At 35.1% G+C, this 24,998-nt stretch overlaps 1 protein-coding gene across 2 annotated transcripts; it reads left to right on the forward strand.

Moving 5' to 3' along the window:
* The first annotated feature begins 1,355 nt into the window (after positions 1 to 1,355).
* On the forward strand, positions 1,356 to 16,399 carry LOC140166481 (uncharacterized). 2 transcript variants are annotated; one of them, XM_072189960.1, is made up of 7 exons: positions 1,356 to 1,472; positions 2,892 to 3,074; positions 4,166 to 4,258; positions 7,144 to 9,984; positions 13,007 to 13,245; positions 13,864 to 13,950; positions 16,249 to 16,399. In XM_072189960.1, the coding sequence occupies exons 2-4, from the start codon at positions 2,900 to 2,902 to the stop codon at positions 7,164 to 7,166; spliced, it is 291 nt and encodes a 96-aa protein (XP_072046061.1). In that variant the 5' UTR covers positions 1,356 to 1,472; positions 2,892 to 2,899; the 3' UTR covers positions 7,167 to 9,984; positions 13,007 to 13,245; positions 13,864 to 13,950; positions 16,249 to 16,399. The 2 variants fall into 2 exon arrangements, with proteins under 2 accessions (XP_072046061.1, XP_072046060.1); XM_072189959.1 differs by lacking the exons at positions 1,356 to 1,472; positions 2,892 to 3,074; positions 4,166 to 4,258 and having other exon boundaries at positions 9,831 to 9,984.
* Positions 16,400 to 24,998: the final 8,599 nt, after the last annotated feature.

A 24,998-nucleotide genomic window follows, 5' to 3' on the forward strand; every position in this document is an offset into this window, starting at 1 on the left:
ATATACATGTATTATCATACATACATATACATACATGTATAATCGAATGTTTTTTGTTAGTCCAACATGACCATGTCAGTTACTTGAAAAATATGTGACAAACATGAAACTCAGGGTACCAACCCATATCATGGTCTAAATGTGTTGAACTTTATGAAATTTATGACAAACATGATATGTAAGATGAATGAGACATGTATTAGTAAATTAATATAGATACAATTTATCCGGTAAAGGCATCACAATTATTGTGATCCCAGCATGAACAGGCTGTAAGGCACTATAAAACATTTCCTCAAATTTAACTTTTGAAATATGTACCATAATTAAACATATTTATGCAAACATTAAGGTGGTACTACACTCCTGATAAATGTTGTGAATAATTTTGCATTTTTCTCACAAAATATCTACACATTTGGAAATGAATTTGGAGAAAACTTTCTGTTAATAAAATACTATGCTGAGCCACCAGCCTGGGTGACTCACGCTCCAGTAATTTCAGATGATTGAGCTCAGTAATACATCAAAAAATGTCTTCTAATTCATGAAAACAAATAGATAATCAGCTTATCGGATTAAAAGCTTAGAGGGAAGGTCTTGCTGCTCAACGAGTGTTTGTAATTATCAGAAGGTTTTCTCCAAATTCATTCTCTAATGACACTGGTAACAAAAGTTATGTATAATAGGGACAAGGAATCCAATTACTTCACCGAAATTTCAGTGATTCAAGATATGTGGTTCATTATTTATGTTAAGAAATGAGGTACATTCTAGCGGTACCTCTTTTCTTATCGTAAATATCGTACCGCTTGTCTTGAGTCACTGAAATTCCATTGTAGTAACTGGATTATTTGCCCCTATAATATGTATACAGAAGTTTTGTTAACAGTGTGTTAATATTTTCTGAGAAACGTGCAAAAATAGTCACAAATTTATCAAGGGGTGTAGTACCACCTTTAGAAAGGCAAAAGCTCTGAGTGTCCTGTTAAAATATGGAACGGGTTTGTGATTTCGATAATGGCGGTACAAAGAGCTATATACAAAAAGTGAAAGGGTTGGCATTTGCTTTATCTCCTGTATGGATGGTGAAGTAATACCAAAACTTTAATTGATATTAATCTTCTAGCTTATAATGTCAGCCTAGGTTAAAACTCTCATATATGAAAACACCAGATGTGTATTGCATGGTCACTCCAAAAAAAATTCATTTTGGCTTATTCAATGGAATTCGTCACATCATTAACTTTGACCCTAGAGGAATGCGTTCAACATCGTTGAACACAAAATAAGAACGTAACAAAAACATGACCTTAATTGCTAGCATATGACTCTGACATATGACCAACTTAATTAAAATTCATTATGTTAACACTGATTGAAAATATATAAATGTGGTGTTAAGCTCCACATAAGAACAGTTGGATAACATCTGAACATTCTTTGAGGTACAGTCAGAGACACCAAAACAGGTAAGCAATCTGCTTTGGGGATTGTATGTTTTGTCACGAGATTTGTGGTGTAAAATAAGATAGGAGAAAAACACTATTTTGATTTGATATAACCACCAATGTCCTTCTTGTTAGATTGTAGGCTATTGTAGTAGATTGGTTGCTATTATATTACTCCTTGGTGTCTTTTGTAGATCTAAATGAATTGTCTTCTTTTAATACATCTAAAACTCATAGTAGATTTGATATCAGAAGAAACAAGTTAGAACAGCTCTAACTTTGAACCTGGTCTAAACAATAATGTAGAACATATAGCACGGACCGACTTCATCATGCTTGCTTGTCACTTATGGAGAGCAAAATAGAATACCGCTGGAATAGTTTACTATGTACCGGGCAAATAATCCGGAGGTACAATATTTTGCACTCCATGAGTAACAAATAAATATGGTGAAGTCGCTACTCTATGCTGTACATCATTGTATAGATCAGGTCTATAGTTAGACCTGGTCTAACTTGTTTTGTGCATATGATCCTTAGGTCCGTATGCACAAAACGTGTTGGACCAGGTCTAACTTTAAAATTGGTTTAACTATGGAGAATGAACTTTTTGGTATTTACATACCATTTTTATATTATTGTAGATCGTGTTAAAGATAAAAACACGTAGCTTAATATTAGAACTTTTGGACTTTCCTAGGAGTAAAAGAGGAAAAGAAAAGAGTAAAGCCTGGTGACCCCACCACAATTCTCCTGGTCTAACTTGTTTTGTACATACGGACCTACACAGGTCTATCACACATTTCTCTCAATTCGTTGAAAGAACGACGGAAATGGTGATATGAGTATTTTATCTCATGATTCAAGCAAGATTCAATAATGTCAGCAAGTTTCATATACTTTTTGAATGTCGAAAATTGACCGCTTCGATCTTGCAATATATATATATGATTTTTACAATGATAGCTCATGTTGAATCCAGCAACCAACCATTACTCTAAAGTAACAAGCGCTGAGCGAGTGTGCTGAGTAATTAAGCATGATTGGTTCGATAATCACATCCTTTGAAACTCGTAGACTCAACTTAAGATGATATTATTGCAATTCAAGAACGGAGGGGTCAATTATCTTAAAAGTATTTAATAGCTGGTTTATTACTCAATAACATAACAGAGAAGAACATTTTGTTATTTTCTTTACGGATTCAAAATACTCATTTTCCCCCGATAGTTCTTCAGAAACACCCTAGTCCTACAGCAAAGTTGCTTTTTCCAAATTAATTCATTTCTTCGATATGTATGCTGTAAAATGTGTCGTGTTGTTGTTTTTGTTGTATATGAGTTTGTTCGGAATTTGACGGACTTTTGTTTTGTGCCTTCTTTTAAATTAAACTTTATGGAAAGACTAAATTTAATTTAACCTCTTGTGTCAAATCTTCAGTTACAACAATGAAGACCGCAGCATACGTTCTTGTGTTTACTCTGGCAATTGCCACTGTAATTGCCGCCTACGAAGATGACCTCTCTCCAGAGGAGGCACTCACTGTGCAAGACTTCCTAGAGTACTTCGAGGAACAAAACTCACCCAATCCAATGGAGAAGAGGGGGAGGAAGAAAGTCGGTGGTAAGTCTTTGGATGAAATAATTTCTATAAATCTTTTGAAGAAATAATTTCCTTAAAATCTCTCCACCTATTAAAATATTGATATCTCGGCTCTCCTCCCGAAAAAGGCTATATCTAAAATGTACATTTTTAAAATTTTACAATGGGCTGGAGCACATTGATTCAAAACCGTCTAATTTACCACCATTAAGTAAAAACACAATATCTGCTACGTGGATACTAAATTTTATTTTAGAAAGTAAATCTATATCCCAAGTCGATAGGCAGTAAATACTGGGCTACTTTAACATTCTGATTAAACCCGAAGCGTAAAATAATGTCCCAAAACGCGCACGCAGGAAAAAGTACCTCATCAGCATCATGTACAGTGCGAAGTTCACATCGGCCGAAAGAGGTACTTTCATACAATGGTAGATATAAATCAATAAATCTCTCAAAGAATGTTTTTCACAGCAAAAATATTGTTCACACATTTCTCAAGCAATACAGAGCTGGCCTTTCAATTGAACTGGTTTGTTTAATATTTTGAGTTGATCGCGACATCGGATGAGCTTGTATGTGATTGGTTGCTCAAACTCTACGTGGAGTGTGCGTATATCGGTGCTTGTTTAAACGGTCACTTCGTACGGAATTATGCTTGTGTCCTTACAGCAACAGGATCAGATACAATTCATATCGAGCTGAAAAGCATAATTAAACATATTGGTTTGTATATAAAAGAAAAAAGGATAATATTTGAGGATGCAGAGATCAAGAAAAAGAAGGCCACGCCCATCAAATCAGGTGAACAATTTTATACTATCAATGGGGCCCAAAATACTGTTTTGAACTCGCAGCCTATACGTATTTCTAAACCAGCAAATATTACCGCCGACATTATAATCGCGCTCACAAATTACACTGTAGTTGCATAAATTGTTATTGAAATTATATATTGAATTTATTGTAGCTTTAAGATTGATATATTACAGACAATGATCATGATCATACGAACTTCTAGTCAACTCTTTACACAAATACAAAATCTATTACAAACTACTGAAATGTTCATTCGCTGAATATTTATGCATTTCATTTGATTATTTCCGCAGCATGTACATCACCAAGTGGAATAAGTTGCCAAGTGTGTAACTTGAAAGTGAAGAACCGCAACGATATGCGAAGATACATGGTTTGCGGAGGAGGTATGTACAGGTTAAACTGTGATCAATTATAATCATTTTTTATGAATTATGCGTTGTTGCCGAATACAATGCGCACCCCTCTCCCTAATTTTTCATGTTTTTCAGGATCGGTAATTAAATATATACGTACGATTTGCGCATTTTAAACCAAAAAATGTGAAAATTCAAATTTGAAAAAAATTGACCTTAGATTATTTACCTTTGTGTCGGTCGGAAAAGGGCAATGTATTTTTTTTTGGTGGCACTTAATGAAAGCATGATTTCCTGTAGCGATTGAAGTCTACCTTTATTTACAACTTTTTTAAAACACTACATATGTACAAAATTACAAAATTACCATGAGAAGGACGCCCTCATCGTGTCTACAATGTAGTGGCGTAGATTTCTTTTTGAAATTGGGGGGGGGGGGCATGTATGGTGTTGGGAAATATTTCTTGAGAGTATTCACAATTTCTTGAAGTACAGTGAGTCCAGCACCTTTTGGCGACAGAATAAGTTTATGGTACAAATGCGCGTGAAGCGAGCGAAAAATTTGCCATTTTGAAACTAAACTGATGAAATATTGTGCAAGAGTGGAATCAAATTTACACTTTGGTGGCGAAAATTGCCAAATATGAGGTTAATTTGGTCAGAAACCCACGTACAGGCGTCAACATTGGGGGGGGGGGTGATTGTATGGACCACCCCCTGGCTAAATATTGGGGAGGATCTACGCCAATGCTACAATGCCTGTTTACACTAATGATGGCAAAAGCTATACTTGGTCATATTTTCAGATGTGTAAAATAATTATAGAGATTGTGTAAAATATTTTTAGACGTGTGAATTATATAGAATTCTGATCATCATCACAATCGTATAAAGCAGACATTTTCAAATTGCTATTTGGCAGCTATTGGGCTAGTCCAGTTAAAATCTACACCCCTGTTGGAAGGCATGACCTTAAAGGGCAGGTCTATTGCAAAAACAAGTTTATCTCTGTTAGAATGAATATTTTAAACAGTTCTCTCAACAAAATAGTGACTTACTTTTAATATTTCATCACCACATCCGTGGGACTTCATCAGAATTGTGACAGGAGCGGTATCTCTATTTATCTCTATTCGAGGAGAATAATTATTACATTTCAAGTTGACACTCGTTGCAATTTTTTATGCGTATTTCTCCTGAAAAAAGAGAAATTGTGTGGGTAAAGTTCGGGCTCGTACGTGTTCTTCCCCCGTTTGAAGATAAATTAATTTTCAAGGCAGCCGGCTGATGACGTAAATTAAATGAAGCGGACACTTTATCATGCTCTCATTTACTTGTGTGAGTGTGACACAATCACAATCACTTTGACAAGTTTAACATTAGCAACAATGAGTTGTACTATTATTTACCATAACAATGCGGCATAACATTATGCAGACTATTGTTCTCAATGCGGCATAACATTATGCAGACTATTGTTCTCATTTCGGAAACAAAGCCTCACACAGTATTGTTACTATGCGTTTACTTTGTAATACTTCATCCAACTGAAACTATAATAACTACAGCATTGCAATATCGCACGGGGAAATCAGATACATGAGTTTGTGGACTTAACACGGTTTATATGCTAGTCTCATTTTTTAGCCCAAATATTTCTCATGATATTGATATACGTATGAATTGTAATATCACAATTTACTAATATATATAAAAACAAGAAGCGGCTGATTTGATCCATATGTTTAAAACCATTAAATTTCTAATACTTTCAGGGTTTATTTCTGTGAACAACAACAACAGTAAAAACCATTAAATTTGTAATACTTAAGGGATCCAAAATGAGCGTTTATTTGGGTTTCGACAGTATTTTTTGTGGGATATGAGAGCACCTCAGACCTATCAAATTGCATTCTGAATACGAAGCATGTCTTTCTGATATCAAATAATTTTCATTTTTTTAAATCACAATATAATACAAATTTTATGACAAATTATAAAAATTTGATATTTTTCAAATTTTTGATATATAACAGTCCTCGAAGTAAATTATATAAATCTAATGATATATTCTTAAAGTGTATGTAGCAGGGAGGAAATGCCGACGGTCAATTGAAAATTTTGACCTTTCATATTGAAGATATGGATTTTTTTCCCAAAAAGACCTATTTTTTTTTTGTGTTTTGGGGAAAAATCCATATCTATAATACGAAAGGTCAAAATTTTCAATTGATCGTCGGCTTTTCATCCCACCTAAATACACTTTAAGTATAAATCATCAGATTTATAAAGTTTACTTCAAGTACTGTTAAATATCAAAAATATCAATTTTAATGATTTGCCATAAAATGTGTATTAAATTGCGAATTTCAAAAAATCAAAATTATTTGATATCAGAATGACATTCTTCGTATTCAGAATGCAATTCGATATGTCTGACGTGCTCTAATGTCCCAAAATAAATACTGTCCAAACGTTCATACCCCAGCCCTTAATTCAGCGTTTTTTCTGTGAACTACAACATTATAAGTTCTGTGCATTGTTTATAGTCCCTTCTGGCAAAGCAGGCACAGTCATTTCATGACGTCAACTTTTTTCTAGGTCAAATCTGTCTCGTTCGAAGGAACTCACCGCTTAAGTTGGGTTTTTGCGGAATATCAATTTTAAACGTCTTATTTTCTCCAAAAAAGAGTCATTTTCATTTTCCTCAAAATATTAGCTTGCCAATGATATGATATTGTCCGAAGTGTGTACAATTCAAATGGGGTTACCTGGATCATGTGTGACTCCATTTGAATGTATGGATTTCAACTGGCATAGGACATTCTTCAACTAATTCGCAATAATAATAATAAGCTGTATTATATCACATTGTGTTTAATCCTAATTTAATTTTGCCTTTTGTTTTTACACAGGCATGAAAAATGGACATATCTAAACATTTCACCTCTACCTCTACAGGACTGCACGGATTTCGAACCAATCAAATATATGACGATGAATAAAGTTCAATATTTGTAAATAACATAAGGGTTGTCTAAATGTTTAGAACTAAAGGATTTGCACTGGTTTAAACGCATCGTGATTTTAACATTGATGTGATAAGAACAATATCATGATACCTTCATGTGGGGAATCATTTAGAAAGACCGGGCAAAATATAATTCATTGTTATTTATAAAAGTTTGAACAAATTGTTACATTTAACAATCTTTAGAACCATTTCGATGTACGTTTAAAGACACATTGACGTTTATGTCACAAGTTATGACTTATGAATGTGTGAACAAGCAAATTTTATAGATTAAAATGTAGATCAAAATATAATTAAATGTTTTTGAGCTGCAACTACTGTATATTGTGTGTTTGCTTTACGGCGGGTCATAGGGGAGCATGATCTAGTGGTGTTTGCAAATAAATATAACAAACCCGTCATACAAATGGAATGGTACAGAGTGTATCAAAATGATTGGTACCCATCAATTTCAAGTGATTATGGATAAGACTGTCACATCAAAATGAAACATAGGGCCAACATAATTGGTAGATATGTGTTATTAAAGGTCCTAAAACTGTAGGTTCTGGTCAGTACAAGAAGACCCAATGTTGCATCCGTACATCACTAATCAGCCGTAAAGTCGGCCCCGATCAATTTTGTTTTATTTCGCGTTTAGAAAATATATATCGTAAGCTTTAAAATGGTATATCATTTGACTTCAAACGATATCCAGGAGCGGGGTTATGGTTTGTTGAACTCTGCTCTTTCAACAAAATGGTACCTTTTGTTGATTGGTTTAAACGGTGTTTAAGTCGCGCTATCAAATGAAAAAACTTGTCGCACCAAATTGAGGTACCTATGAATACGACCTTCACGTACATTTTACACTATAACTCAGAATACAATCTGCTGACTTTACGGCTCATTCGTAGTGTACGGCCACAAATATCAAAACTGATGGGTACCAATCCTTTTGATACAGACTGTACGGGTTCTAAAAGGGCGACCCAAAAGCTTGATATAAGTTCCGTTCCATGTGCATGTGTTTTTTTTTCGGGATGGGGAAATGCCCAAAACTATCGTTTTAACTCAAGAACCACAAGACCTGAAAATATAAATGCGATTATTAGCTTCCTTGACTCATTTATTTTAAAATGCATTGAAATTAAGAATTACACTGCAGTGTTACAGTTAAATGGCTAAAACTGGAAAAATATCAACGACCAACGACAAATATCTTATTAATAGCGTCAGACACAATATCGAATGATGTTTTTTATTTTTCATTTCATGTTATTTTTCTTTAGCCAGCTCAATATGCAAATAATCATCATCTTTGAACTTGTTCATTTTCATGCTGTAAAAGATCAGAGAACTTTTAATTTATGACCAATGTTGCACTTTGAAGAAGTAGACTTGTCAATCAACATCAAAACTGATGGATACCAATTAAGTGCTCAATATGCAATGATGCGTTCTGTATTATACAGGCATCATTGCTACGGGTGAATCATTTTGATACAGCCAGTAATTCAATTAGAGTAGCTGTCCAAAGTGATAGAAATGACTGGAAATCCAGGCACTGAGTTTCAGAATACACCGCAAATTGTCGAAGTCGTAGACACGTAACCTGTAATATGTTCAGCCATTTATGCTTTTAGTTAGTCTAGGTTTGAATTAAAATCTTTCAAGCCACTATGTTAATGTCAGATATTTAATTGACAATGGAACCCCCAGTAAACACAAAATGTTTTTAAAACTTTTTAAATATATGTGACCCATCACATCAAAACAGACCACTTTGCGGCAGAAATCCTGTTGAAATCAGATACAGTAGAAATGTTTTATGAGGCAAAACAAGCTCAGATTTCCTTTTATTTTTTTTACATTTTCTCATCTTCTTTCATTGCTATATGTCAATAAAGCCAGTCGTGAAGTGGTCGGTTTTAATGTGATGGGTCACATATTATATTTTGGGTTTTGCTTTTGGTAAAAACGTTTTAATATCTTTCAATGTCGGGTTTTATAAAGGCCACAATACGTTTTGTACCAAAAAACACTGCAACAACATTATTAAAATGTTGTCAAAATGTTTATTGTAAAATAACTTTTGCAAACTTTTTTTTATTAAAGCTAACGATTAAAGGTTTCTTTACATACCAAAATATATTTGATCAACTTTTCAGAAATAGGAGAAAAAGAGGGCGCAATGAGGGTTCTCTTTTTTGGGGGACACCCTGTATATCCTGAGTTTTTACTCTGGTAAAACTGACTATGCATGTCATGTTTCCATGTTTTAATTTCATGTTTAATTGTGCTAGTGTGCGATGCGTAATTAATTTGTCAGATAGATTATTTATATTTGACATGAAGCGTCAGTTTTACCCTTGAATACCCTGGTATATAATGGTTTTTACACACTTTTTTGTTTGCAAGATGGACTAATTTTTATGAATTGCAATGAAATTAATTTATTATGGCCCCATCTGGCTCCCACTGAATGCATAGTGTAGTATAATCTCAAAGCAAAACAAGGATGTCAAAATGTAGGTTGTAAGTTTCTCCACCAGTGATTTTAAAATTAAAAACAACGCAGAAACAATTAGTGGTTCTTCTCCACTTGATTCAAATTTGCGGTTGAAATTAGGAGGGAACCGTAGGATATAAAAATAACAGTTGGCTTCAACCATGGTTCACAGCTAGAATATAATTTGTGAGGAATTGTTGTGCTGTACAGCTAAGAGGATCCGCAATCACGGTAAGTGTATGTAATTGATACTTATATCAATATTACTGCGAGTATTTTGTCTATCATTTAACATCCACAAGATGATAATACTTAATGCTGATGAACTCGAAGTGATATTGTGGAAGAAGTCTTGTGCTTGTTTCTTTTATGGGAAAGTTGTGAGTCACTCATGTTCTTGACATTTAGTATGACTTTTGGTATTTAGGTATTTAACCAATAGGTGTTTAGTTTTTAGGGTTAGATTGGCTTAAGCTTAACCGCAATTCCACTGCTTAATCACGTGGTAATAGAATTCACAGGTACGATGGGTGCTCTTTCTTTCTTTTTGTCCGATTGTCATAATTCTGATTTGAAATTCCTGATTGAATTTAGATTTTGTATGACATCGATTCTCATAGCTTCTCATTTCTAACTTTAACAGTTATCATCAACGTTACAATACATTAATCAGCAACTGTTCCCATGCAGCTTTAGGATTTAAAACACAAAATCTCTCAAACTGATAGTTACCATAACTATTTAAACACATTACAGAACCAGTGTCGCCTTGAGTGTCATTTTTTTGCATTTTTAGCCATTAGGTTTAAAATATGTTAACGGGATTTGAAAATATAGTTTTTAACTTATATTCTCACATCCGCGTAAAAAGGACAATACTTGAATAATGAGGGGGAATTATTGGGTAATTATTAACTTAAAACGCTGCATATACATATATATCTATATATCTATAAATATATATATTTGGGTATTTATCGTTCACGATGCCAACCCACATGCCTCTGTACACTTTACAGATTTTCGCTGATCACTGTGGCTCAAGACACACCTTATACAACATTCAGGGACACAGCTCAACATAAGTGCTGTCTCCTAGTCTATCACATAATAACCATCGCAACCAGGATCAGCTCCTCTATAGTCATGCTAGTATTTGTTAGGGTGAACCGAGTCAATTAGACACCCAGCAAATACAAAAACGTTTTTAAAACGTTTTAAATAAGTTATATTTTGGTATTTGGTTTAGGTTTTAAAACACAGCAATATTTTTAAAATGTTTTCGAAATGCCATTGTAAACTATTTTTGCAAACATTTTTGGCCAAATATTTTGTCAACACTTAAATAACAATATGTTAAAATATTTGCATCCAGCAAACACAGAAATGTTCTTAAAATGTTTTTTACAAAACGTTTTTATAACATTTAAATGTCGGGTTATATAAAGGTCGTGAAAACATTTTAAAAACGTCATTGTAAATATTTTGGGCAAACATTTTTTGCAAAATATTTTTTCAACCCCAAAATAACATGCTGTTTAGAATGATTTGTACCAAGCTTTCAAAAATGTTTTTGGAATGTTATTAAAACGTTTTATACCCTTTATATAACCCGACATTTAAATGTTTTCTGTAAAACATTTGTGTTTGCTGTGCAGTAAATTAACAACAAATGTGATATAATGTTATGAAAACGTTTTATACCATTAATGTACCCTTTGTATAACCCGACATTTAAACGTTTTCTGATAACCTTTTATAACCTTTTGCGAACGATGTCGAAAACGTTTTGTGTTTGCTGGGCAGCTAGTTGCTTGTCGAGGGGTATTTCAAGCTAGCGTAATTATTTTCACAAAGATATTTTTCTCCCTCAGGCCTCTAACTCTGGACCTCAAGTTTTTTGGAGTCTGATACCCTTTCAACTGCGTTAACCTGACTACTTATTGCACTTTATTCTTTAAAAATGTAGCGCATGGGCGTAAACCCTCATATTGAAAACCATCGTTTCCCAGAAAGACAGTAGATAGCAGGCCGGACCATGGCCAGACAGTAACAAGAAGCTACAGGTTTAATTCCCTGTGAAAGCATGGAGAGTTTTACCATTTTTTTTTAATGTTAAATTACCAAAACTGGTTTTAAGCGACCGGAATGTGAACGCAACTGTACACGAACCCTGATCGCAACCGGAGCGCACCAGGTTACTACGTACCTACGAATATACCACCACAATTAATGTAGGCAGCGCTAGCCAAACATTTTTTCGTATTTTTTCGACCGATACTTAATTGCTCAAATCAGAAACAGATTGCCTTAAATTGAACAGACCAAGTAGTACAAATACAATTGCAATTTTAATCTTTGTTATTTAGTGTAACCCTATAGAACCCCCTAAGATTTTTTATCCATCATAAAAAACCGCGCCCGCCCAAGCGACCTAAGGTAATTGTAGATCCATCCTTTGCGCTTATTTTAATGATAATTGTTTTTTCCCAGCACCTTACCCGGAGTAGAACCAGCCATCAAAGATGACCACAGAGGGGGAGGGGGGGGGGAGGGGTGGTGATGGTTGAGACCCACCATTGGTTTCAACAGTATGATTTTCATTTCGCTGTTGTAAAAATTTTCCAAGAGCTACTGAGACTTTTTACTTGTTAGTTAGTTTAAAATTGTCATTTCTTTTTATATTTAAGAGAAAATTTTTTGTAGAATTTTGAGCCAAAAATCCTATACTTTTGTATATAGCCAGAATCTATTAAATTCTCATGGGTACCCTCAGATTATGACGTCATAGCAAAATTATGTGGGGAATGTTTGTACTGATTGTGGTATCACTGGATAGAGGAGACCCATAGCTATACATTGGTACCAAATATAACGGTATATGATGCTCATAATTGAAAATTGTTACAAAATATTGCTCAGTAGTTCTCGGGTTAAAAAGTAATTAATTTCAAATCTTAAAATTTGAAATTAATTACTTTTTAACCCGAGAACTACTGAGCCATATTTTGTACATAATATCCTCCAACCCGTTTTTAGAATTTAGGTTGATGTTTTAGAAAAGGTCGGTATGGTGCTTAGGATTATGGTTTATATTTAGGGTTATAGTTATAGTTATAGTTATAGTTATAGTTATAGTTATAGTTATAGTTATAGTTATAGTTATAGTTAGCGCTAGTGAGTATTTCATAATTGTTCCAGAGTATCATTTAACACATTTTCTTTTCAATCCTTTTTGTATGTTTGCTTTCAGAACCACGATGAAACTCACACTATACCTTTTGTTATGCACTCTGGTGATTGCCAGTGCTTATACTTTCTTTGATGACGATGATGACGAAGATGACAATGCCTTAGCTACCGACGATAAACTAAATTTGTTTGATGTGTTGGAGTATCTCGAAGAACAGAATTCACCTATGGAGAGGGCCATGAATATGCTGGAGAAAAGGGGATCAAAAGGAAAAGGAAAGGGAAAGAAGAAGGTCGGACGTAAGTAGAAAGCTTACCATGTTTACGGGGGCGGGACGCTTTTGAAAGTGTGCATATGTGGAGGGGGCATTAATGTGAGATAAAACGAGTGTGAAGCGAGCTGTGGATATGTCGCTCAAAATATTGCCAATAAAGGTTCTTGGCAAACATACATTTTTTTTTTTTTTTTTTTAATAAGGGATAATTTAGATGATCCCTTCACAGGATACGTAGATAAAAAATAATAGATATTTATTGTGATGTACTTATGAAGTATATATCACTTAATGACCCGGTGGTCTATGCAGGTGAACATTGCCGGGTTGAAAATAAACTTTGTAAGATTTTACGTTCATTTATTTATTTATTTTATTTATTTATTTATTTATTTATTTATTTATTTATTTATTTATTTATTTATTTATTTATTTATTTATTTATTTAATTATTTGTGTTGATTAATTGATTGATTGGTTTATTAATTAATTGATTCATTCATTCATTCATAGTACGACACTACAGTGAAACCATCTCTAATAACAGCGCCAGTTTAATTATTTGTATTTATTTATTTATTTATTTATTTATTTATTTATTTATTTATTTATTTATTTATTTATCTTTGTATTGTTTTTACAGCATGCAACATGCCTAACGGTATGTCTTGCCAGGTTTGCAACTATAAGATTAGAAACCTTAATGACATGAGGCGATACGTCGTGTGTGGTAAGTCAATTCGATTTTTGGATACAGGTTGTATGAAAAGCATTCTTGCAAATGCAACATTTAATATGTTCACCTTCAAATAACCAGGAGTTATTGTTTTATAACCTTGTTATAACATTAATCTACTGGCTAATAATCATTTTGATAAAACCGGAATTATTATAGGCCATCTTTATTTAATAATTTGTCTCAAATCCCATCCAAAACTTGAAAACCCATTGCGGGGTTTTTTTCTACTCTTCAATCGAATGTTTTTCGTTAAACGAGTTTCTTGACAAGAACAGGCCACCTTTCAGTTCTTAAGAAGGTTTCAATGTGGTCAAGATGAAGAATTGTATTGCGAGTTTTTCACGTCTGACTTCGCGATTTTGTATTGTGGAGTTGTGCTATGAACAAAGACAACAGCGGAATTGACTTTAACTTCCACGGCAACTTCACATTATATCAAAATAAACAGGCATTCGTACAAGCTGAAAATAAGGGTGGCGCTGTTCAGGTCCCCGTAGCTTAAAAGTTAGTCTCAACTTGTGTCAAAAAACAATTTTAAATTAAATTTTAATCTTTATTTAAGACATTGGTGCTACCAAAATATGAAAAATGGTTTTACATGGGGTAGAAAAACAAACTTACTTTCATGTATATTTACACGTATTTCAATGGGACTTTATTTAGTGGTGTGCGCCCTCGAGTGCTCAGCTGTCAACAAAGCTCGTAGTATGTGATATCACCCAGTATGTGAAATTACCGACCCGTATATGATATCAGACACGTCTGTGATTTACGAGTGCCCCAGATCTGTTATGTTTCAATTAATATTATTACGATAGTAGTAATATATTATTTAATAAAGGCTCCATTATTAAGGATTAAATTTCATATTTCCATTTTACAGCACGAAGTGTAATGAAACACCAATTTTATCTTTGTTCTCTTTTTCAATATCTACCTCTCTTTCCCCTGTTTCCCCTCCCCTCCCTTCTCCACATTCTCCCCTCCCTCCCCCTCCATCTATTCTCGCTCTTTCAAACTTTATTCCACCTCCTATAATAGCCCACTCCTACTCCAGTTTTCTTATCCCCAGTGGCGTTGTCAGGGTATCCCGGAGGGGGGGGGGTTCTTTTAGAAGGGCGCGGGAGGCGACTCTCAAGGTGACACATTATTGACAAAAATGGGCAAAAGGGCCTATAAACATAAAATATCACGGCGACCAGTATCCCACTGTGGGAAGGTCAAGCAGGAGGACAAGATGCCATATGGAGGACCTGTCCATCCCCCTTAGCTATCGTCTTAGATCCCCTTAGCTACCGCTACTGCACCTCCCTGTTCTCTTCCAATGCCACTCTTGATTAAAACATTAATATTGTCGATTAAAACCTGGTTAAAAGTAATGCAAATATACCATTATTATGACTTATTCGAAGAAATTATTCTGCAAACAAATATTAAATAAAATATGTCACTATATGAAACATCGGTTGCGCAAATACGTCACTATATGAAAAGGAAAAAACAGCAATTTTACCGTTCAATGACAAAGTCGAGCATACGTCCAGCAAGTTTGTCACTATGTAAAACGATAAATTCTTCAAATTGCAGATACGACATACTGGGCATGCGCAGTATAGATGATCGGCATCAAGATTTGCAAATACGACATAATTAAGGGGGTACCACACCCCTGTCTAATTTTTTGCCTATTTTTGCATTTTTCTCAAAAATTATAGCGCATTGGTGACAAGTAAGATATGTATATTATAGGGGCAAGGACTACAACTACTGCACTGGAAATTTTATTTCAGCATAGACAACAGTTGTGGAGTTACAGTCAAAAATGAGGGAAAACCAATATTTGATCAATAAATCAATAACTACTTGCCTTGAGTTGCTGAATTTTCAGTGCAGTAGTTGTAGTCATTGCCCCTATAATATACATATCTTACTTGTCACCAATGCGCTATAATTTGTGGGAAAAATGCAAAAATAGGCACAAAATTGGCCAGGGGTGTAGTACCCCTTAAAATAATCATTATCTTACTAATTAAGCCACTTTGAGTCATGGCTTTAGGTGAATATATACAGTAGAACATAAGAAATTAATGTTCCAATTTTCTCAAAAATGTTTAAAATGTCGAATACCTTGCCGGCCGACGAATTGGTTTTTGTTTTTGCTGTAATAACTTTATTTACTTTCGTCATGTATTTTGATGTGATATTATGATAAGTTGACATTGAAGATTGTTGCAACAATAGTTCTAAACTCAATCTAACTAATATAAATCGGTTCCCTTCTTGTTGCAGGTGGGGGAACAGGTCTTCCCGTGTGAATGCCTAACACAGTCTGAAGAAATATTTTGGTTCAAGGACAGGTAGCTGAATTGTGTAAATGCTGAACTCAAGAAGATTGCATCCACCCAAATTGCATTATGTCGGAAAATATACGATTTTAAGAGTTAAAAACAGTGTTGTAGAAATTATTTTTTTGCAATTAGTTCAATTTTCGATTGAACTGTGAAACGCAAACAAAACATTTCATAATAGAAGAGTCAGGTTAATTATCTTACTGCAATATAGGAAATGTTTAACCAAATGTCATATCGCTTCATTATCATGATTATGAGTGTATTGAGTGAAATGCACTGAGTTGCATTTGGAACATGCCATTTTATGGCATGAGAAGAGAATATTATACCGACCATTGCTGTCGTACAAGAAATCAAATAATTGGGAAAAATGTTTACATTTGTTAATATGCTTTTTGTTTGTTTGTTTGTTTGCTTGTTTGTTGGTGATGTTGGTGAATAAAACTATGAGACTAATTAAACTTCTTATGAGATCTTTTCATTGAGCTCAGTGTTGGTATTAAATATAGTTTGCCACATAAGTACATGGCGCTATGGGTCAAACGTTTCATACACAGAAGCCACAAATTAAATTAATTTACCCCCTTGAGGTGGAACTACACCTCTTGTTAAATTTGTGACTATTTTTGCATTTTTCTCAAAAAAATACACACTGGTCACAAAAGTTATGTATATTATAGGGGCAAGAATCCAGTGACTCAAGACAAGCAATACGTTATTTATGATAAGAAAAGAGGTACCGCTAGTATGTACCTCATTTCTTAACATATATAATGAACCACTTGTCTCGAATCACTGCAATTTCTGTGAAGTAATTGATTCCTTGCCCCAATAATATAACATAACTTTTGTTACCAGTGTGTTATTATTTTTTGAGAAAAATGCAAACGTAGTCACAAAATGTATCAGGGGGATGTAGTACCACCTTAACATAAGAAATCTCAAACATTTAGTTTTTGTAAAGGGCATAGAGACGTGTTTTGTTAATGCACTTAAAAGCGCCTCCATATTATTATTATTATTATTATTATTATTATTATTATTATTATTATTATTATTATTATTATTATTATTATTATTATTATTATTATTATTATTAATTAATTAATTCACAACTTTGGTGCAGTTTGTATTGTCATGTCCCTTAATGAACTTAAGGGATCTGTAATGAGCGTTTTGAGCGTTTCGACAGTATTTTATGTGGGACATGAGAGCGATGAGAGCACATCAGACATATCTAATTGCATTCTGAATACGAAGAATGTCTTTCTGATATCAAATTATTTTATTTTTTTGAAATTCACGATATAATACAAATTTTATGACAAATTATTAAAATTTGATATTTTTCACATTTTTGATATATAACAGTTCTCGAAGTAAATTTTATAAATCTAATGACATATTCTTAAAGTGTATGTAGCTGGGAGGAAAAGCCGACGATCAATTGAAAATTTAGACCTTTCATATTGAAGATATGGATTTTTTTTCCCAAAAAGGCCTAATTTTTTTTTTGTGTTTTGGGAAAAAAATCCATATCTTCAATACGAAAGGTCAAAATTTTCAATTGATCGTCGGCTTTTCATCCCACCTACATACACCTTAAGTATAAATCATCAGATTAAAGTTTACTTCGAGTACTGTTAAATATCAAAAATATCAATTTTTAATGATTTGCCATAAAATGTGTATTACATTGCGAATTTCAAAAAATCTAAATTATTTGATATCAGAAGGACATTCTTCGTATTCAGAATGCAATTCGATATGTCTGATGTGCTCTAATGTCCCACAATAAATACTGTCCAAACGTTCATACCCACCCCTTAATGAAGCCAATTCCAATAGAAATAATACATGCATAACCTTTGACCCATAATTTTATCCGATTTTGAGGTTATACATTTCTCAAACAAATTATTTTCCTATTTCTACACGGCGCGATTGAATCGGTGCATTTTGAAAATTTGGCCTCTGTGCATAAGATATTCGACATTTGACGTAAGCACCCTAGTGTAATATGACAATACACTTTTTATTATGCCTAGCAACATGAGCAATGAGAGGAATAACTACCAAAATCATTGGTCAAAGGTCCACTAATGTAGCAAGACAAAATGCTAACTCAAATATCATGTACTACACTCACTGAAAATGGGTGGCAGGGATGTGCGGGCACTTATAGCCTTTTTTAAACCACCTATCAGCCAATGACCCTCTTATTTTGTTTTGCTGTGACCCAATGACCCAATATTTAGCTTTTCTCTGACATGACCAGAATGTGGCGTAGTTCTTTTTTTGTTGCAAATTTTGTTTAAATTTATTGAATTTAGAATAATTTGTTGAACATTTTTGTATTGGCACATGGACCCACAAATGTGCCACTGAAGAATCTATTTTCGGGGCTTTCTCAACCAATGACCGCTATTTATCTGAGCTTCTAACACATTTAGCCACAGCATCATCAGCACCAGGTAAATATTATATTTTTGTACCAATAGAAATACGCCCTACATCGAATCACGTGGCTCTGCTATCTACACCACCAAGCGCCAGTTACAAAATATAGTTGAGTTTCCAAATTCGTCCCTAATCAATGATAACTATATATCATTTGTTGGAGCTTGTTATTGACATAATTAAAATCCTTTTGATAAAGGGGTTAGTAACCTTGTAGTAGGGATGACCATCATAATTTCATGTTGCCCCTATTGCTAAAAAAGATTGTTTTCTGGACAGAACTCATCAACAGAAGTATTTTGGTGGTTAAATGGTCAAAATCGGTCAACAACTTTTCGAATTATGAATTTTCAAAGTTTCCCATTCTGACCGGTCATTGGAACGAAATAAATTGACAAAGTCTAAAAATAGCAATGTGAGCAAAATTGGTATAAGCATATATTTACCTTTTTATATTTCTTTATTTTAATATATATGCAAACATGAAGCAAGCATATTGTGAAAGTATCAAAGGGGTTTCTTATGAAATGGCACTTTACTAGTCAATAGCATTAAGTATTTCTTCAAATCGAGGCACTGAAATCATACTTTTAGAAAACATTTGCTCAAAATCATCCATAATGGCCGAAGTGGCACAAAATCAAAAGTCCAGGTGAACTTTTTTCCACAACAATATACACTACACATAAGAAAAATACTAATGTACTACAAGGGATTTTCTACATAGGAATCCAAACAATCAAGTACCAACATGCACAGCTTTGTCCTGATATCACTTCTGGGGTTTTAACAAAAATGTTTAACCTCTATTGTGATTGGCAGCAGCATAACCCAGTGGGCACAGGTTAGGATTTCGACGTTGTATCAACGTTGATACAACGTCGAAATCTAACCTAACCAGATTTCAACCCGATTTCAACCTAGAGATTGGTTGAAATCAGGTTGAAATTTCAACGTCGATACAACGTTGAAATTTCAACCTGATTTCAACCAACTTTCAATGCAAAAAATTAAGAAGGTTGAAATCAGGTTGAACTTCAACGTTGATACAACGTTGAAATTTCAACCTGATTTCAACCAATGTTTCAACGCACAACTTAATGGCCTTTTTAATACATAAGATATTATTAGGACGAAATAGGCCTATGCTTAGTATAACATGATTAAAGTAATTATATCCATGCCGCATGATCTCCCGATTTATACCGTACTTCCGTTTCTCTTCTTCAAAAGTGGCCCGCCGTGGCGTTCACTACCTCCAACAAGCATGTAATGACTTACGCGAAAACACCGGGTGGTACGGGGTATGCTATACGGCCCCGTCGCCGCTCAATTGGCTGGCTGATGTTGATATGGGAATTCCTACAACTTGGTGGAAGCTGGTGCGACAAACACTTGTAGAAAAAAAAAAAAAAAAAAGGGGGGGTGCTTAAAAGTTTTGACCCTTCTAGGGGGGGGGTGGCCTTGAAAAAAATAAACTAACAATTTTCCTGTGAAAATTGAGTTTACATGATTTTCGATGGGATTGACCCATAATTTTTATGTCAAAAGGGGACCCTGAACTATTTGAGAACTGATTTTTTTTTTTGTCAGACCCCGAACAAGTGTTTTGAACGGTCCCTAACAGGCCTATTGTTATTTCGCATATTCTTTTAACCATTTTACTAACACGTGATATCGCCCCGGGGTAATGTCCCGGGTATCGCCGTCGGCGTAGCCGGCGTCAGAGGTGCAGAGGTCGGCATCCATACGCGGGAGGCAACCGGGTGTGGAGTGAGTGGGCCGTACGCAGCGGTCATGTAGTCCGGCCCCTAGCCCCTGGCTGGAGCCGGCCGCATCATAGGCCTCTATGTTGTTGATCATAGTCGGCGAAAGCAGGGGAGGGGGAACGCACTCTCTCAAATTTTTCATGGAACGGCAAGTGTTATAGGTAGGCCTATACACGCACGTTTGGCAAGCTATTGTAGGTGGGCGCGTACGCTCGCGCACATTGCCGGTAGGCCCTACACACACGCGTTCGCAAGTGTTGGTGAGTACGCACGCGGGTTCGCAAATGTTTGCGAGTACGCACTCACGTTTGGAAGTTTTCATGCGTACGCTTGCGAACATTACCGGTATGCACACACGTTTGCAAGTGTTTGCAAGTACGCACGCGCGTGCACAAGTGTTTGCAAGTACGCATGCGCAATCTCAAGTGGTTATATGATATTGCGGTTTATGGGTACGCATGCACATGCTCAAGTGTTATGGGTACGCACATGCGTTCGCGAGTTATTGCAGGTACGCACGCGCGTACACAAGTACTTGCAAGTACAAACGTACGTTCGCAAGTGTTTATGGGCACGCATTTGGCATGCGAGTTTGCAAGTGTTCGCAAGTGTTTTCGTGTTTGCTTGTGCGTTCGCAAGTGTTTATGAGTACTCGCGTGCGTGCGCAGGTTATTTGCATGTGCGCATGCCCATTCGCAAGTGTTTGCGAGTACGCAAACACGTTCGCAAGTATTTGAAAGTACGTACACGTGTGCGCAAGTGTTTGCATGTACACACCCGTTCGCAAGTGTTTATGCGTACGCAAGCACGTTCGAAAGTGTTTGCAAGTACGCAAGCGTGTGCGCAAGTGTTTATGGGTACGCACGCACATGTGCAAGTGTTTATGGATACGCACCTGCGTTCAAAAGTTATTTCGGGTACGCACGTGCGTGCGCAGGTGTTTGCAAGTACGTATCGCTTTCGCCCAACACTATGGGATATTGCCAGGGCCGTGACACTCGTATTCAATCCCTGTACAAAAATTGAAGTCACTTCGGCAGTTTGATTGACGGTTGCTAGGGAGTTTGGTACCATCGGAATGTTGATTGACAGTTTTGGGTAGTTTGGTACCCTAAATTTGTCCAAGATGGCGCCCATCGACTGCCAATTTTTCGGACCCCTTCCAGCAAAAATACAGCTTATTTAGCCAGTCTCGTCATAGGGTCCTCGAACAGAATATTTTCCTAGCATATTGAGCTAACTCCTCAGCTATTTGGTTTTTCACGATATGATAGTAATAGAAAGATTCGACCAAATGTTCGCCGTTTTTCACCATTTAATTTTTTTGGAAACGATGACGTAAACATTGCATCATCTCTTCCACAGGTTATACACTCATACACGTACAGGAGTACTATGCCATCACATGCATTATCGCGCATAGGCTGAATGACTGACTTCATTTGCGCAAACGAGTGGCTTATCCTATAGTATATTAGTACTCGAGAATCCTTGATATTGCCCAATGTACAGCAGTGAAAGTAAATGGAGTTACACACGTACGAGTGACGTACATGAACTTGCATGCTTGAGGCCTAAATTTGCAAATAAAACAGGTTAGTAAACATTTAAATTTTCTTTAAAAGTCTACTTGAATTTTGGACATATTGCAGCATGTATATTTCAACTTGTTTTTCCATTTTGTATCATCAGGATATGTTAAAATAGTTAAGCTTACTAAGCAGAAGTTAAGATACATGCCTGTTGTTCATGTTGTTCGAGCATATTCTCTAACGCAATGCGAGGGTATCCGTGAGCAAATTCGTTGCTAGTGTTTTTCGAGCAACATGCCTGCTGCATGCTGTATATACGATGAATGCACCATTAGACAGACACGATACAGTCATGACAGTGCCTTGACTTGTAGGCCTACTTTGTAGAAGACTCGGTCAGTTTGGAATATTTGCTGGGGCAATGTAAATGTAATTTATTCTGTGAGACTGTGTTTGAAATAAAAACCTTCCTTTTTAATTAACGAACTAGGCATGCTAGGCCCCTAGCCCTAGTCATATCGTACAGTAAAAGGTCTTGCTTGGTACTGCTGGGAGCATAGATAGATGAACCCTAGGCCCTAGACTACGTCCAAGTCATGTTCATGTCATATGCATGTGCATGATGTGCTAGGTCGTGTATTAAATGATTTTATATTTAGACATTTACGTTACCGGTAGGGGAGTCTAGGTTTGTAACTCCATCAAGTTTTTTGATTTTTTGATATACATTACGCATATTTAATCCTACTGCATATCTATGCCAAATATAATGTTTCTGTGTAAATTATGGAAATAGTTGTGTTTTTATTTTAAATGATAATCCCTAAATTGTTATTTTTGTCGTTACAGCTGACGTGTCGTTGCGCCACATGATAAAGGCTATAGTCCATGACAATGTACAATGTATAAAGCATCAAGAAAATTGACGTAACATCAGAAAGGTTAGATGCAGCCAAAGATTTCGGATGAACTGGTCACTTGAGAGAGCCATTAGTTTAAAAAGAATGGCATGGAGCAACTCCTAGATCAACCCTCCTTCTTCCTGCAAATTCTGCCTTTGGGTCCATCGTAGAGCAGTTAGTGCCACGTACTACTCATCAGTTTAAGTTCTAACCTTGTTAGTCATGAAGGGTCAAAGGGTCCTTCATTCCATCTATATCCCGCAGATGGAATGTACTCCCGCATCAAATTCCAGGAATTGTGAAACGGACCAGCTTCAAATCTAGGCGCCAACCCATCAGCTTAATGATAACAGCTGTTATTGCCTTGATATGTGTCTTAACATACAAAGAAAGAAGGTGAACAACTAAGCAAGCAATACAGATTCTGGTCTAGATTTTCTTGATATTGGTAGTGATGACATCATCAATGCGAAATAAGCCTACTGATAGGGTTGACGTTTTCGATGCTTATCTCCTTCAGCTAAAACTGAGCACGACAAGGATCCTTTGAACATGTGTTGAAGGGTGGAGTGCAAGCGCAGAACAGTACCAAAACTATTGATCACATTCTCTGTATGATCTGATCATCAGTCTAAGAAAGTTAGTGTGAAGTTCTTCCATGAGAAAAATAAAAGTATTTAGTTGTATAATCTGTCAACAATTTCCAGTTTAGTTAGCGTATCAAAAGTCAAGACGTAGAAACCATATTTTAAAGATACCTTGCACTTGCATGGTATCAGAAGTTTTAAGTAAGTTGTAACGTGAAAAGAAGATTTTTACGCGTTTTCTTCAAGTTAATATTGAATGGATATTCCAAATGCGCAAGCCAGGAAACCCTTATTAACATTAAATACGAGGTTCATTCAAAAACCTCCATCGTCACCTCTCTATCTTACGTGTCAGGCAATTGAAATTCAAAATGTTTTCGAGATCATTCGCAAAAGGTTATAAAAGGTTGTCAGAAAACGGTTAAATGTCGGGTTATATAAAGGTTATATTAAGGGTATAAAACGTTTTCATAACATTAAAAAAGATTTTTTGATAATCTTCTGCCCAGCAAACACAAAATGTATTGCAGAAACGTTTAAATGTCGGGTTATATAAAGGGTATAAAAACGTTTTAATAACATTCCAAAAACATTTTTGAAAACTTGATACAAAACATTCTGAACAGAATGTTATTTTGGGGTTGAAAAAATATTTTGCGAAAAATGTTTGCCTAAAATATTTGTAATAACATTTTAAAACCGTTTTCATGACATTTATATAACCCGACATTTAAATGTTATTAAAACGTTTAAAAAACATTTTAAGAACATTTCTGTGTTTGCTGGATGCAAATATTTTAACATAATTAGTTATTTAAATGTTGACAAAATATTTGGCAAAAATGTTTGCATTGATAGTTTACAATAGCATTTTGAAAACATTGTTAAGATATTGTTGCAGTGTGTTTTTATACACAACGTTTTAAAACGTTTTCATGACCTTTATATAACCCGACATTTTAATGTTATAAATACGTTTTTACCTAAGCCAAAAGCCAAAATATAACTTATCTAAAACGTTTTTAAAACGTTTTTTTGTTTGCTGGGATGATTATACCCTTACATCTTGGCTACAAAATAAAAGTTATTAAATGTAATGTTTGGTTTTTAAGATGTGTTTGTTGAAGCGAATACAGATTTGGTGCGCCGGAAACGGTCTGAAAGATTTAAAAGGTGGCCTACATCTATGTGAAAGTCATTACAGATTTATTTCTGAAAATAATTAAATTGCTGTATTTTTGTTCAAATACTTTAATCAATATCTAATGCTTGCATGTAGTGCAATTTAACTGGGTATCGTGTATTTTGCACCCTCAATTCATCATGATCAGTGCTTTAATTAAAGCCTATGTGAGCTGATAAATTTGGCGGCCATTTAGGATTTGAAGGTTAAAAGTAGGTCCAATCATCAAATTGAGGCTTATTACGGTAAACTGAT

The sequence above is a fragment of the Amphiura filiformis genome, chromosome 12 (genome assembly GCF_039555335.1).
Source record: "Amphiura filiformis chromosome 12, Afil_fr2py, whole genome shotgun sequence".
Classification (NCBI taxonomy): domain Eukaryota; kingdom Metazoa; phylum Echinodermata; class Ophiuroidea; order Amphilepidida; family Amphiuridae; genus Amphiura; species Amphiura filiformis.